Source organism: Uranotaenia lowii, chromosome 2 (assembly GCF_029784155.1).
Source record: "Uranotaenia lowii strain MFRU-FL chromosome 2, ASM2978415v1, whole genome shotgun sequence".
Taxonomy (NCBI): domain Eukaryota; kingdom Metazoa; phylum Arthropoda; class Insecta; order Diptera; family Culicidae; genus Uranotaenia; species Uranotaenia lowii.
Genome location: NC_073692.1, coordinates 117,479,587 through 117,495,983, shown reverse-complemented (window position 1 = coordinate 117,495,983; position 16,397 = coordinate 117,479,587). Strand labels below are relative to the sequence as shown.

General features: G+C 35.5%; 1 protein-coding gene across 1 annotated transcript in view; it reads left to right on the top strand.

Moving 5' to 3' along the window:
* The window catches only part of LOC129743637 (protein O-mannosyl-transferase TMTC2-like), an 878,041-nt gene extending 867,794 nt beyond the window's left edge, over positions 1–10,247 (top strand). The window contains exons 11-12 of the mRNA XM_055735714.1: positions 7,686–7,843; positions 7,940–10,247. Coding sequence (XP_055591689.1) covers positions 7,686–7,843; positions 7,940–8,119 — 338 coding nt within the window. The 3' untranslated portion in view covers positions 8,120–10,247. The remainder of the gene's footprint in view (positions 1–7,685; positions 7,844–7,939) is intronic.
* The last annotated feature ends 6,150 nt before the right edge of the window (positions 10,248–16,397 follow it).

The following is a 16,397-nucleotide window of genomic DNA, read 5'->3' as shown; positions in this document are numbered from 1 at the left end:
TTGAATACAAAATGATACTTTTTAAAATATTTGATTGGTATGAAGATAGTCCCCCAGTTTAAACTTTGAATTTCTATAGAGAGTTTAAATGGGGCATCACAAACTTTCAGATTTGGATGTGAAAGAATTAATATTTTTACTACATATTTCAATTTATTTCTTTCAGTGAAAATAAACCCTCTACTTCATTTATATCCATACATTTTTTAAAAATTTTTTGGAACATTTGTTTTTCAACTCACTACTGTAAAATATATCAAACTATTTAAATGCATCCAAAACACAATTAGCAAATTTTAAACCAAAAACAAAAAACAAATTGAAATAATATCTCGTTTCAGACACTAATAAATCAAGAAAAACTTTCGATGAATCAATATTGATTTTTAAAGCATAATTTTTTGGTCAAAATAATAAATTCAAGCGACATCTTACATTCTAAGCGAGCTCATTATTCAAGCAGAAGAGACGGTAGAAAATACCTAGTAGGGATGTAGAAAATAAGTCTTTTTCAAACGAACACAAACACATATTGTATCTTAATGAAAATTAATGTTTTCTCGAAGAGAATCTATCAGCTTAACATGAGTGTCGTACATCATTGGAGGAATGCTAGCCTTCATTAACAAATGCTATCACAACCAACCCACAGAAAATGTATGGGAGAGTGGGAAATCATGGGCCACTTTTTTTCGTTGTTCCATAACTTCTCAATTATAAAAGATAAAATGAAAATTAAAAAAGCTATGGTTTTCTACATTTTCAAGGAATCATAAAGTATTTTTTTATGATTTTTAATAAGTTATTTGCCCAAAAATCTGACTGTTTGAAAAAAAAGAAATATTTTTTGAATTTTGAAAAAATCGTGGGGAATCGTGGGCTACCAAATCCAAATGGACCAAATAACATGCAAAGTTTATTAGTTGACCCAAAACTGTGATATCCTTATTCATTTCGTTATTTTAAATCTATTTCCGATGATGAAATACAAAAGAGAGCTGTGTATGATCGCATAGATTCCAAAACCTGGCTCGCGAACGTTTTGGCAAAATTTCTTATATAGGATGGACAAAATATTTTTCATAACTCTTCACTTGGCTTAAGAAAACTTAACAGATAAGAAAAATGTATTTCAAGTTCTGAATGTGTATAAAAACATAAAAATATAGATGGTTCAAGATGTGTGGCCCACGATTCCCCACAAGCTATGATTTGCAAATTGGTTGCGTTTGTGTGACTTATTGATGTTTCCTCAAAAAATCCTTTTCCACGTGAAAGATCATGACAAAACTAAGATCATAAGCGTATAGCATATTTTTGTTATGCACTTTAGGATCCCCATCGATGAAATTAGCGGGTGTTTTTTTTAATTATGTAAGTAAATTTTTCTAACTTTTTTTAGCTTGATAAATAAAAGAAGCATATGATGCTTATTTCAGTCAACAACATATAGAAATATATGCTCACGCAAAGCGACGACGATGACAGTTGGTTTGAGATTTTTATCTCAACACACATCTGAGATATTAAAAGTGGCGCACGTTTCCCCATGGCCCACGATACTCCACTCTCCTCTACTATATATGTATGCCGTGACCGGGATTCAATCTCATGACCATTGGCTTGGAAGACTTGAAAACTCTCCTTTATGCCATTTGCGACGACTGCCAAGTTCATGTTTATCTGCTCGTAGGGGTTTAAATAATATTGATAAATTTTTTAATCAGTTCATAAATATTAAAATTAGGCATAGTAGGTTTGATTGAAACTTTTGAAATCAACGATAGTGGAAAACAGAGAACGAAGGTAGTGAACGTAGTATCGTACACGAAGACAAAGCTAAGAGCGTAAGTGCATCCTCGTTGCTGTTTGATTGATTTATTTTGTATTCCATGCTTAAAATCAGAATCAGAAGTTTTGAAACTCAAATTCAAAACAGATTTGGAGACAAAATAAAAATATAAAAAAGTCATTTGCCGGTAAAACTGATACAATATGAATTGTCATTATAATACCATTGCCTGAATCAGAATATACATAAAATGAGGGGTTTTTAACGAATCAAAGATTTGAATCTGTAGTGGAGTTATAACAATTTAAATAATTGGTTCCAGTATCTATTTGTCTCGTTTACAGGCAACCAACGATAACATGTCGGCAACATAACATTAATATTTGGGATTTCAGCAAACAACAAAGAACAGAATACATGAATCATTTAAAGCGTCATCAAAGAAAAATCTCCAAAACAGGATGAAACAAAACAAAATCTCAAGCTTAAAAAACGGTTTTAAGTAAATTTTTATTTTTTCTTGCTTTGTGCAGAGTTGAGTTTAACCTCATACCGCGACCGATGTAATGGCTATCATCTTACTAATGCTAACACCACCAACCCATAGAAAGATTACTTTGTATGCCGTGACCGAGACTCGATCTCATGACCTCTGGCTTAGAAGACTTGAACGTTATCCTCTACGGCGAGGTTGACGGCAAATTTTAAAGCCTTAAAACTTCTTTATCTTAGCTCTTATCGAAAAGCAGTCTTCGGATAAAATATTAGTCATAATTTGAGCTTTAAGAAAAACTTTATTTAAAAGAAATCAGCCGAGAACCAAAGTTATTGAAGACAAAAACTGGTTTTTCATGTTTCTCCCGAACAGTCTCAAAATCCCATACAAACTTCAGGCTCGTTGAGCCGATCTAGCCCAAATTTTGCATGTGATCTTGTATCAGGCTTAGGATTATTTTTAGCCTGCGACACATAACTTTTTCAAAGGTCGGGTCATTTGAAGCACTGCAGGAAAAAGGAATTTTCCATAAATTATCATTTTTCTTTTTCAGTTTTTCAGTTTGAGGGACTAAACGCAAATCCTGGGCCGCATAATGTGAGGTATCTTAGGACACCAAAAGATAGGAACATAAATCCTATATAAGGAATTTTGTCAAAACGATCGCGAGCCAGGTTTTTGAAATTATTCGATCAAATTTACACATCTCTTTTTTTATTCCCTCAACTGAAATTACTTTCGAAGGACAACATGAATTATGAAATAACTGTTTTGGGACAACTCATAAACTTTGCATGTTATTTGGTCAATTTTATATGGTGGTCCACAATTCCTCACCATTTTTCAAAATTCAGATAAAATATATTTTTTAAAGCAGTCAGAACTAGGAGAAATAATTTACTGAGAAATAAAAAAAAGCCAAATGATACGTTAGAAATGTTGAAAACCATACCGTTTATCCTTTTTTTTAATTTTTTGTAATAATGAAGTTATGGATCAAAGAAAAAATAGCCCATGATACCCCACCTTCCCCTACTGAAAAAGAATTCAAAGAATCTGAAAGCATCAAAAATTCAATTCGTAATCATAGAACCTGAAAAATGTTGAAAAATGTTGTTCTTACACAATTCAATCATAAAAACTATTGAAAAAACCTTTCCGTTTTTTCGGCATAAATTGCTTAATAAGAATTGCAATTTTCCTAGTATCGTTATTTATCGTTTTAAACATAATATTTTCTGTTGAAGAACCAGTTTACTGCGGATAAACTGTGTTTTTTACTCCTAATTCTTTAAGGGGGGGGTGTAGGGTCTAACACTTTCAAAAAAAAAAGATTTTTTTTATTTTTTTTATTTTCTTATTGTAAAACATTTCAAGAATGTTGTGTCGAATTTTCAAGTCAATTGAAGCAAAACTGTAAAAATTATAGGCCTTTTTCTCCTCCTATCTAATACTGCAAGAAAGCAAGAGCAGAAACTTCAAACGCGTTTTTCTCGAAAGCACATTTTTAAAGTCCGTGGACATCGTCATTTGAAAACTACTTATCCGATTCTTTTCAAATTTGGGACATATTTTCTACATATAAAATACCAGACCCCAACATTTTTCTTTTTTTTTACTTTGGGGAGATTTAACAGATAAAAAATGGCGGATTTTTTTCATAAAAAATCGTAATTTTTACTTCAAACAGCCACAAAAATTTCATAACATTTTTTTTAGTTAAATTAAAACGTTGGGGTCCAGAAAAACATCTATTTAAAAAAATTTGCTCTGATTTTTTGACTTCAGATGATCCTGTGCTGAGAACCAGTGTCCACCGCAAATCCTGTTTTCTAAAAAGGCATCCTCGAAAGAGCTCCGTCACCGGTTCATTTTTCAATATTTTTCTACGAAAAAATTACTAAATGTTCTTTTAACAATGCTTTGTATAATGCAAAAAATTTGAATACATTTGTTTGAAGAATAGCTCTAGAAAAAAAACGTGAAAATGATGTTTTTTTTACCCGTTAGACCCTACCCGCCCCTTAATTCTCGCGGGATTTTTCATTACGTCGTTTGAAACAAAATGTAAACAAACAGTTTTATTACCAAAAAATATGAAAACTAATATAAACTAGTAGCAAATTTTTTACATTTAGAATATTTTTAGTCTGGACAACATAACTTTTGATGCAGTTTTCTGTGAATTCTTCAGATGTTTCATACGATGTAATGAAAGCTCACGCGAGAATTTTTAAGTTTTTATATGCATTTTAATTTTTTTTTCAGAATACTAGACAAAGGAATAGTATTTTTGATGCTTTTGTTTTGATAACTGATTTTGAAAGATTTTGGCATTTTTAATACAAAATATTTGTCAGATTTTGTCAATCACCCCTAGTTTTGGCGATATGGCGGATGAATATTTCAAAATTGATCAGTTTTTGGAAAAATCAATCTTTAATAACTGCATGGTAAACTAATAAACCTTCAAGAAACCTTAAAGCTGATTTTGAATCAATTTCTAATCTTTCAATTAATGATGGATTCAGATCTCGCCTGATCTTGTTTAAAAATAAATAAAATCTGAATTTTTTGAAAATTGGTATAGATAAGATGCATTGAAGTCATTGAGTCATTTTATAGTAAAGATGTTTACTCATTTAACAACTTTGTTGAAAACTGCATAACGAGTTTAATTTATGTTTAAAAAAAAACCATTAATTCAATAAAGTTCGAAATTTCGTCAAAATTTCCGGTTTTTTAAGATGATGAAAAAGAAATAACGAAAAGAAAACTTCAAATGCTTTTTTCTCAGAAATTCAAATAACTCAGAGTCTAAGGGAGTGTTTATTATTGAGTAAAAACCTTTATTTTTTAGATATTAGCAGGGGAGAAAGAGAATACTTGAACCCTGGGATATCTTGATTTCTCAGTTATATCTAAAAACAGGAAAGTTTTACAAAGATGAAATGTTCTAGAAAAATGTGCCGAATGAACCAAAACAACTTTATTATAAGCTCAAAAAAATTTAAACAAATTTTCCTTTTCAGTTATTGCTGCACTTTGTTTGAAAAATTCTATAAAATATTTCTCACATGTAAATAGGTAACAACAATATTCATGTAAATATGTAAACCGCTAGAGTATTATATGAACTTTATCACGCCCTATTTTTCTAAGCAATGGTAAACTCCCAATTATTGTCCAGAAAATGTTTTCTAAAATGTTCAAAAAAGAATATTCTCCTTTTGAATAGATCGTGATCATTGCCAAGTACGGAACTACAAATTTTTATAATCAAACTAATATTTTTCCGATAATAGCTTCGTAAAAAGGACTAAAATAATTGAATTTGTCTAGAAATTAGAATTCTATAGGATAGAAGATACAATTTAAGAATACTCTTTTCTGGCACTTGTGATTATATTGTGATTTAAGAATTTTAAAGCATCCGTACAGTAAAGTTACCTTTTAATATTTCGATTTTTTTTTCAGTTTTATTCATGGAAATCAATAATGAAAGATCAAATCTCCTTTAACAAGGAATTAAATCTCCATCAACTTTATAAATATCACTATTTTTAATGTTCCACCAGAATGCTACTAATTCATAAATGGGATTAAGTATCTTTCTTATTTTTTGAGCGTAGAAACGTGAATTTACACGCTAAACTTTTCCTAAAAGATATAGAAACAAGAAAAAAAAAGACTTGAACTGCTATAATCTCTAATCCAGCATATTTTTTCCTGATCGTGATTCGATCTTAAAGGGTGATACGGTCAAAATTGGGTCAATATCAACTTGACGTATTTCTTTCAATTTTGCATTTAAAAAACCTCAACATCCCTCATTTTGAAGGTGTGTGTGTGTGTGTAGAATGTTGCTCCTATTTTGATTTTGGAATTCACTCTTCAGTTGTCAAAATGCCGTCTAAAGAAGAAGAACCAGCTTTGCGAGCTACTCACACGCAAAGCTGGCAAAATCGCTAATAGTTGCCAAATCAACCGTTACAAATGTAATTAAAGTATTTGGGGAACGTTCGTCGACAGCCAGGAAGTCTGGATCGGAGGAAAATCGAAAACCGGAAGCCACTGAGACGACAAAGAGAGTTTCCGGTAGTTTCAAGCGAAACCCTAACCTCTCTCTCCGAGATGCCGAAAATAAGCTGGGTGTATCGTCTACAACCGTGCATCGAGCCAAAAAACGAGCCGGACTATCGACTTACAAGAAGGTAGTGACTCCAAATCGCGATGATAAACAAAATTCGACGGCCAAAGCGCGATACCGGAGGCTGTACACGACGATGCTGACGAAGTTTGACTGCGTGGTAATGGACGACGAAACCTACGTCAATGCCGACTACAAGCAGCTTCCGAGACAGGAGTTTTATACGGCAAAAGGAAGGGGAAAGGTAGCAGATATTTTCAAGCACATGAAACTGTCAAAGTTCGCGAAGAAATATCTGGTTTGGCAAGCCATCTGTACCTGTGGCTTGAAAAGCAGCATTTTCATAGCTTCCGGGACTGTCAACCAAGAAATTTACGTGAAAGAGTGTTTGAATAAACGTCTGCTGCCTTTCCTGAAGAAACACGGTTGTTCCGTACTGTTTGGCCGGATTTGACATCTTGCCATTACGGTAAAAAGGCTATGGAGTGGTACACCGCCAACAACGTGCAGGTGGTTCCCAAAGACAAGAACGCTCCCAACATGCCAGAGCTCCGCCCAATTGAGAAATACTGGGCTATAGTCAAGCAGAACCTAAAGAAGACCAAAAAAACTACAAAGGACAAGCAGCAGGCAAACTGGCTTTCTGCGGCGAAGAAGGTGGACAAGGTGGCTGTACAAAATCTGATGGCAGAACAACAAAAATCTCCTTTCACTACTTGTACTATAAAAAAAAATAAAAGGATCATCAAAAGGGATTAAATTGCTTATCAAATGTTTCATATGAACAAATTATAAAATAACCTAAGTTATACCGATTGTTTCCTAAGACTCTTTAAGTCTCTTATGGAAGCTTAACTTGGTCTAGTGGCCTACTATAAAACAATGTTACTTGGGTAACATTAACTCATCATCGTATATTTTTCACCACTTGTGATGGTTGCTCATGTTATTGACATGACGTTCAGATTGGGAATCAGGGGTTCGAAAAAAATGAGTCAATTTAACAACTTTTTGTGGTTCCGCCAAATGAGTGTGTTTACCCCTTTGGTTCTAAATACCTCAGATTAGATTGATTGAAAATTTATTTTTCTGTAATTCTTTTCTGTTTCAAGATTGATATAATGCTCTTCCAAAAATATTTTTTAAACGAACTTTTTTCCTGGAGGCTGGGAATTTCCAAACCTTTCAAGACATTTATTGATTTTCAACTCAAAGTAATTTCTTGAAATCCTTTCTTTTTTTCACAGCTGAATTCTTGTCAACGGTTCGGCGCACATCGGAAGCCTGCCAGTATCGGGTGAAGGCAACGGAGCTGGCCCCTGAAGATTACTCGCTGGTGACGGCCGCAGCTTCCTGCCTTCGTCTGCTGGACCGAAAGACCGAAGCCGAGAAGTGGTACCGACAGGTGAGTGTCCTATTTAGCAACCTATAAAGTTGCTGCTTTTGTCGGTCTAAATCGAGAAACAATCATACTAATCACTCTTAATTTTGCCAATTTCAGGCAGTCCAACTGCGACCTGACGATGCTCGGGCCCACACTAATCTCGGAGCCATCCTGCATCTGCTGGGACGATCTCAAGAGGCAGCCATCAGCTACAAGGAGGCACTCCGATTGCAACCGAATGATTTGACAACCCTAACCAATCTAGCCAAACTGGGAAGCCCGGAAACTTTCTCCTGAGAGCGACCAAAACCGAAGAAGAAGAAGGCACATGAACAGTACAACGACGAGGACGATCTGAGCTAGCTGATTGGCTGGACAGGAAACCAAAATGGCCAAATATGAGATGAGCAAATCTCTTGCAAGTGTATAGCCTAAGTTGATTGTGAATAGTATTTTGTACTTTATGAAAAAAAAACTTTAACAATAATCAGAAGTATACACCCAGAAAAATACTATTATGTATGCCATAAGATTCTCTTATGAAGTGGCGCCATAAGAAAAATTTATGAAATTCATAAGATTGTCTTATGACGCGAATGAATTCTGAAGATGAACGCCTACTTCAATGAGAGGTGGTTGCTTTTCATAAGAGATTCTTATGGAAACAGTAAATCACTTTCTAATAAGAAAAATTCTCGATATTTCATGCTGAAAACATTCACTTTATTGTTTGGCAAATTCGTTTAAAATTAAATCCTTCATTATCACCATCAGCAGCGCATCAACAGACGGCTCCATCAAAGTTTTTTTTGCCGCATCTTAATCCTCGACCTTTCGTTTTTTGAAGATCAGCTTGCTGAAAAGTAAACAAATAATGTATTTTAGTTTACTAATATATTCAACGTTCACACCAAAAACATCAAATCGAACTCACCATTCCGGAGATAACAATAACATTTAACATTGAAGGAAAACTATAATAACTATGAACTGGCGATTGCTTCGTACTGTTAGATGATGAAAGTAAAAACTAATCCTATGAATGAATGTGTTCATCATTTTTTCACAATGCCGTTTCTTCTATTTTTCATAAGAACATCGTATGAAAATTGAAAGAATTTCATAAGACTCTTATGAAAAATTAGTTTGGACGCAAAAAAGTGGTTCATAAGATGTATCTTATGAAATTTATAATAAGATTTCCTCTGAGTGTATATAAACTCTGTAAATATGCAAATAACTAAGAAAAACTCTAAACCAAAAGCGAATTGACAAACTGAAAGGATCATAGCTAGTACAAGTATGCATAAAAATAGAAAAAAAAGGATATTGACAATTTTGTACTTAAGAAGCATATGGAATAGATATCGTTAATTACCCTGCAGCAAGGGACTAATCAAAAACAGCAGACTTATAAGAAAGAGATCCAACACAAGGTGACAAATTAGCTAGCCTAAGCAACTGTACGCTAGACAAAGTATAACAAAATTATCAAAGAGAAAAAACAAAGACAGAGAGAAAGAGATTATAATAGAGAAATCCATAGGACAAATATTGTAATGTAAAGGGCTTTTCCGGCAAACGATTGTTAAGTTTGGACAGAACGGATGATTTGCTAGTGAAATTAAGTGAATTGAATTTTGTACTTCGTTGATGAAAAGTTAAACGATTGCTCTAGGTTTGACAGCCCGATGTAAATAAAGCTCCAAGGCAAAATACGTTAGGAGTAGGTCGCTATTATGGATCTGATCACTCAGAATTGTATACAGAAAATATTTAAAGTTTATTCTCGGAAAATTACTGGCCAAACCTAAAAGAAAGATGCGTTCATTGTCATTATGCTATTATTTCTGGTAAACAGGCCATTATGCACGTATCTGACCATAACAGTTGCAAATGAAGAGGAATTATATTTAAATTACTTTAATTTTATTGACAAACAGTAAAAAAACAGCAGAGGGCAGCCACATGATTGTACGTCTGTGTATGTGTGCAAAAGTGTGAATGAAACGAATGTACGAGTAAAAGCAAAAAGAGTGGCTGACACAATAATCGAATTCAGTTTATTAACATCTCACACGTACAGGCAACCCATACATTCTCGGGCTCATAAAACAAAACAGTCGATTTCAGAAGAAATGTTGCCATTGTTGCAAAGCCGAAAAAAATCAATGAGCGCTGCCAGAATTAAATGGGGAAAAAATCGAAGCCGGAAATATTGAAAATCACACACATCCAATCACAAACAATCACAATCCACAGATAGACCCAGAAATAAAATTCAGCAACACATCTACTAACAAAACCGGAAACCGAACAGAACAAAAACCGAGAGACAAAACCAGAGAAAACAAATCTGTTCACATTTCATGATGCTCTATACATTTTCTGAATAAAACAAGTTTGTTAATAAAAATGAATAAAACAGTTGTTTCAATCACGCCTGGGAATGAAAGTCCATCAAAATTCAAAGGGGGTGTTTATTTCCATCGCTAGGTGGGTAGTGTTTCATTCACTCTCGAGTCGAATCAGCATTGTTTTCCGGTGGAGTGTATCGATATTTTCGGATGAAAACTGGTCCGAATTGTTTCAGATCGAAACCATTGAAGGGAAATGCTTATTGTTTTTTTTGGTTCCTGGAAATATTTTTTCTCGATTTCTCAAAACATTTCAGATAAAGACTTTAATGGGAGGAAGTTATCTTCTGGGAAGCAAAACAATTCAAGTGGTATTAGTTTTTATCAGTAACTGCCAACTGATGATTTGAGATTGAATGAATTTCCAAAGATGTATGTTTACTTTACTAGCTGACCTGGTAGACTTCGTTCTATCAAAAATTATATTGTATACAGAAAATATTTGGAGTATACTCTCGAAAAAACATTGCCCTAAAGCCTAACATAAGATGGCTTCATTGTCATTATGCTACATATTATCTAAATTCTATTGATCAATTGAATTAATATAATGTCGTTTTGTCAACTATTTAACATCATGTTTCACTACGATTTTATATGTGACCCCAAGCAACCAAAAGTCCCATAAAACAGGTACAAAAACGCTTACACATCCCCATCATTGATATGAAGTACGTTCTATGCAGCTCAAAATTTAAGTTCTTATTGATACTTTCAAGTTCCAAAACAATTCTTAATGATCTTCAATTCAGCTTTCAGCGGCCTCTTAATTCAGCTTCCAAAAAATGAAAAAAAAATCTCTCCCTATCTCAACTGAACCGTTGGCTTCGGTTCATATCACCTTCTCTTGATTATTTACTGTGTTCTGTACCGGTGCCGCCATGATGCCACGCACCGGATTCCAAACTCGATCTCTCAATTGCTTCTTTCCTACATTTCCTACATATATCGCATCAGAATGGTCACTCAATTACTAAATTTCTTATTGAAAAAAAACTTGCCCAGTTTGGGGAAAGAACCCCAACCTTCGTGGTGAGAATCGAACACGCTACCACAAGACCACGCCTAGATGTTGTTCTAACTGAAACTAAAACTCGAAGTGGTGATTTGATTTTGAAAGCACATCAATGCACTTTTTGTGACTTATCAAATCCCGTTTGAGCACTTTTGTGCCTTTTATGTGACTCACCAAATCCCGTATTGAGCACTTTTGTGCCCTTTATGTGACTTAAGTCCCGTATAACGTACGTATAGATCACTTTTGCAACTTTCAAGTTCGTTAATGAGTACATATAGTTCACTAATGGGAATTGGGCAAAACATCTCACATACAACGTACATATTAATTACTTTTGCAACTTTCAAGTTCATTAATGAGTACATAAAGTTCCTTAAGAGAATTGGGCAGTTGATTCTCTTTGTCAGCCAATATGTAACTTTCAATGCCTCCATTCAAGTAAATATGTGGCTTTTGGTTGCTTGGGACCCCTTCCGTTTTGAAAGTGGGAGACATTTTTCAATACAAGTGAAAGTTATTAAAGGTTTGGCATAAAGAAACGATTTTTTTATGCCAAAACTTTTATGTGTGCAAAATTTCATGAAAAGTAGTTGAAAAGGTATGAGCTAAGTCGTCTTATTGCTAAGTCGTCTTATTAATAAGTCGTCTTATTGCTAAGTCGTCTTATTGCTAAGTCGTCCTATTTGTCTAAATTTGGAGGCATTACAGAGCTTTCAATTCAATTACAATTTTAGAGTAACTCCCTATTCGAGTTTTTTTTTTGGTTCTTCTTGTTTTAAAACGAAACAAATCATTTAAAAAATACCACCAATGCTCAGAACCAAATAAAAAATATTTCATAAATGATAATTGTTTGAAGTGTATTGTGATAGATATTGATTTTGTATTGCTCCTAAAATATTTTTTGGTAAAAATATCAGCTCGTTATGTCAAAATTAGGAAAAATTGGTTTTGTTGAAGTGTTGAGTTTTTGTTGAAAACTCAGGTTTCAGAGGTGGAATAGAGTTATCTTTTATTCACAATTGTTTGTCAAGTCCTTAATTAAGGACCATAAGCGATAGCTATTAGTCACTTTCCACTTCTCGAATTCCCAAACCAGGAAAGTACTCATTTCTCAATGAGTAATATGGTACTTCTACTCATAATTTCTGGCAACACTGTTGTGTTACCACGAATTCAATTTGAATAGTCTCGCTTAACCGTGTAATGATGTAAACATTTGTATCACGTTTATCATCATCACCTGTCATCACCAATCATCGATGCTGTTGTCACAATTGCGAATTGCACGTAGCAAAGAGACAGAACCAAAACAAGTGTAAACTCGATCTTTCGGAACCTATCCGAACCTGAGTTATCAACACCTCCCCTCAATTCGCAGATTGAGAATGCTGAACAGCTTCGCGTGCCGGCTGATCCTCAGTAGAGATGTGTCTTAAAGAAAGCTGACCGCTTCTTACGATCTCCCTGATGAATGCATACTTCACGTCCAGATACTTCATCCGCTGATGGGTCCGCGCCTCTTCCAGATACTGGATGCAAAGGATGTTGTTCTCCATTAACGTGAAAGGAGTGCTAACCACGCCCAATTCACCCAGGGAGTTTGTTAACCACAAACTTTCCTTCACCGCAGAATGGCGTTACCACAAACCCAATCCACTGCGCTAGCCGAGAAGGTTACTCTCGTGCTTTGGCTGTGCACTGTGGTCAGCATACAGGAACTGATCCAAGCACAGGCGACCACCAGGCGTAGAGGATCGGCAGCGCAGAGGCCACGAGATGCTCCAGGTCGGCCAAAAGGTGCCACTGGAGTTCGGGGCCTGAAAGTCGGGTTCTAAGAGAGTTACTCTCGATGATCGAGATCTACAACCAGGATTTGTCAAGTCCGAATGCTCCAGAAGGAGAATAAGCCCGGATCGGAGATTGGAAGAAGCTGTTCAAGAGGGTAACTCTTGGAATGTGGAGGTAAGCTGCATTTAGCAAGCGTGAGCTGATCCAAGCCTGCAGTTTATTTTCCTGTGGATTAAGAGATGGTTTGGGTGACGATTAGTTGCCAGCAACTTCAGCAATGCATAAGATCCAGATGGGTCGCATGCTGCTGAACGTTGCCTCCCAGTTTTCCTAAGTGGTCAAAGCATTGACGTACCGGTACGAATGTCCATTAAGCTGCAAGTCGAGAGAATTATTCTCGTACTTAGGAGCTGCGCTGTGGTGAGTATGCACGAGCTTGGATTCGACGGATGTAAGCTGTTCCGGGTGGTTCGGGCGACGGTTAGCCACCAGCAAATTTAACTCCTTGATTTCTGGGGCATTATGGACGAATGCATTGACTATTTGCACTATAAGCACTATAAGCTACAAGAGGTTGCGTTTCTGGGGTTACCAGAAAGCAACATGCAAGAAACTCCGTTCGTTCGCGTGCTGAGGTTATTAGCCACAGGAATCAATTATTCATCCAGTCAGCGTATGGTGCGAGACGAGAATGACTACGAGAGTAGCGATGACAGAGATGACGATGATGATCAAGATTCTGTCAATTCTGAACCTGCCCAGAGACGTAGTTAGCGAACAGGAAAACGCTACGTGGCCGTGGCTAACGTAGCCGCTGATGATTAGAAAGAGCAACTTCGAATCGTCAGCAAGCCGAAGGGCCAAACGGTCTTTTTTTCCGGAAGACCACCAACGATAAGAGAATGGCAGCCATGAAAGGGAACGAGACTCGGGCTGGACAAAGTGAGGTTATCACTGAGCGTCCGTTCAACGATTGGATCGGTTGTTTGCAGTTATCGAGGCCGAACATCAGTGCTGCGGAACCCAGGTTCAGAATTCTGCTAAAGATTTCCAAATCTTCTCTCTGAGATTGACCTTGAGCTTGCTATCAAGTACTGTCCACCCCTCCCGGCCCATGGCATAATGGTTGCACTCCGTGATTAATTAGAGATAATCAATATTGGACAATTTAGGGCTAAGTGGGGTAATAATGAACAAGGGGTAATTTCGAACAAATGCCGTAAGCGCTGTTAGGGTCCTAGTAGGACCTCAAAACTGATCACATGTGATAGTCGGTCATTCTATTGATAAGTTACAGTTTTAACTTGCAAACCTAACTGTATAAATTTTAAAGTTACAGTTTTGTATGTCTTTAAGAAACCAGAATCGTTTTGAGACGTGTCTTATCAATTGACTCCCTCGTCAATGTGAATGGAGATAAAATGTTGTTTTTAAAGTTTTACGTTTGGTAATTGATGCTCCATGTGGTGTGATATGATTGATGGTGAAAAAAATTTCCACCCAGGCACAAATTATGAACACTCAATACGCGGGGAATTATGAACACTCGGTTTCTCAGCATCAGTTTATGATTCATTTTTTTTTACCTTCAAAATCACGATAACCATCCAAATCTTGAAAATAAGCCTAAAACATCACTACATATTTTTTAAAAATGGTGGATCTGGGATTATATGAAAAGATGCCTCCCAGCTATGTTAAACTGAAAATAACCTATAATTTCTCAACAGTAAATTTTAAAAATCAACAAATTTCACTACAATGCACTGTTTAGATATGGTTTCAGTCTAGAAATAAAGCCAACATCAAAAGTCATCACATAACAAGAATCGTTACAGTGTTCATAATCACCCCATTGACAACAGGGTAGTTATGAACAAGCGTTCTACGCTCTCAAGCTGCAATTTAAAAATTAGAAAAAAAATCTTTAAATGAAGAAGGGAACCAGTCATTCAATGTGTGTTACTTTGCAGATTTTCAACATTAAAGAGCTACTTGTTTGAGCTGATAGCATGAAAAACTGAGTAGTTTTGTTCATAATTACCCCACCTAGCCCTACATGCCTGCTCAATTCCGACTTTTGCCTCTCTCTGATCATCGACCATCCTCCAAGTTTCAGCCGACATCCCATGATGCGCTCAAGACCGTGTTAGGATTAAATGTCACCCTTCAGAATATTCTCTTAAACGCTGTTCAGTTGACTGTAGAACTGCGCTTTCTCCATTGTAAGGTTTCTAACTCGTGTTAATCCCCCACTATTAATTGACAGTGTCATAAAACGTTTAATAAATCGTCAAAATCGTCGAGTATTGTGTAGTATTGGAGCCTCCCTGTTTTAAAAATTAAAAACGCCTCTCATTACTTAGAATCACCTTTTCATATCATATCTTGCCTGAGTATTAAATTTCTTGAATATAATATGACAAATGCCGTAGCCTGTGACGAAGAGGATAGCTTTCAAGTCTTCTATGCCAACGGTCATAAGATTGAATCTCTGTCACGACATATAAAGTTCATTTTCTGTGGGCTGGTGGCTTTAGCATTCGTAAAATTCTAGCCATCATACCCTCGAAAATTGTACGCTTAGAAATAAGTGAAAGGGAATCTCTTCTAGGAAACATCATGCTTCATTGAAATCATGTTTGTGTTTGTGTTCGTTTTAAAAAAAATGCAAGAGTTTGGTCGTTTCTTCTATAAGCTTTATATGAGACTCATTGCATCAGAAGTGCAAAAGATTCACGCTAATTTTCGATGGGAGCTCCCGCTCTTTTAAGAAGAGAGGTCTTCATACTATAGTACAAATCATCTCAGGCCTTAAAAACTCTCGGGTACGTGGATGTGTTATAAAAAAAATGCTTCCATTTCTTTAAACAAGAACTTGTTTGGGACCCCCACTGCAATAAAATTGGGAGAAGCCATTCTTTAATATAAATCTTTTATAAGCATTAAAATATGGATGAGTATCAGATTTCTTCAGAATCGTTTAGTAATTATTGACGACGGTTTTGTATTGGAGCCCCCGGTTATAAAAGTGACATAATCCATGGTCGATCCATGGCTTTAGGGGGGATTTTCAGAAGCTCAAAAACAAATCCAAGGATCAGAATTCTGCTACAGCAGGGGTGAGCAACCTTTTCAACTAACGGGCCTTTTAAAAATATAAAATCTTTTCGGCGGGCCGCACATAAAATATCACTCGTTAATATTTTGCAGAATTTGATCGATATTTGTCACTTGAATGAAAAGGTTTCAAAATAAAAAATCAATGTTTTATAACAAAGGCGTATAAATTTTTGACGAAACAAAATAAAAACGAAATATCAAATGAATTTATGTGTTTTTTTTTTAA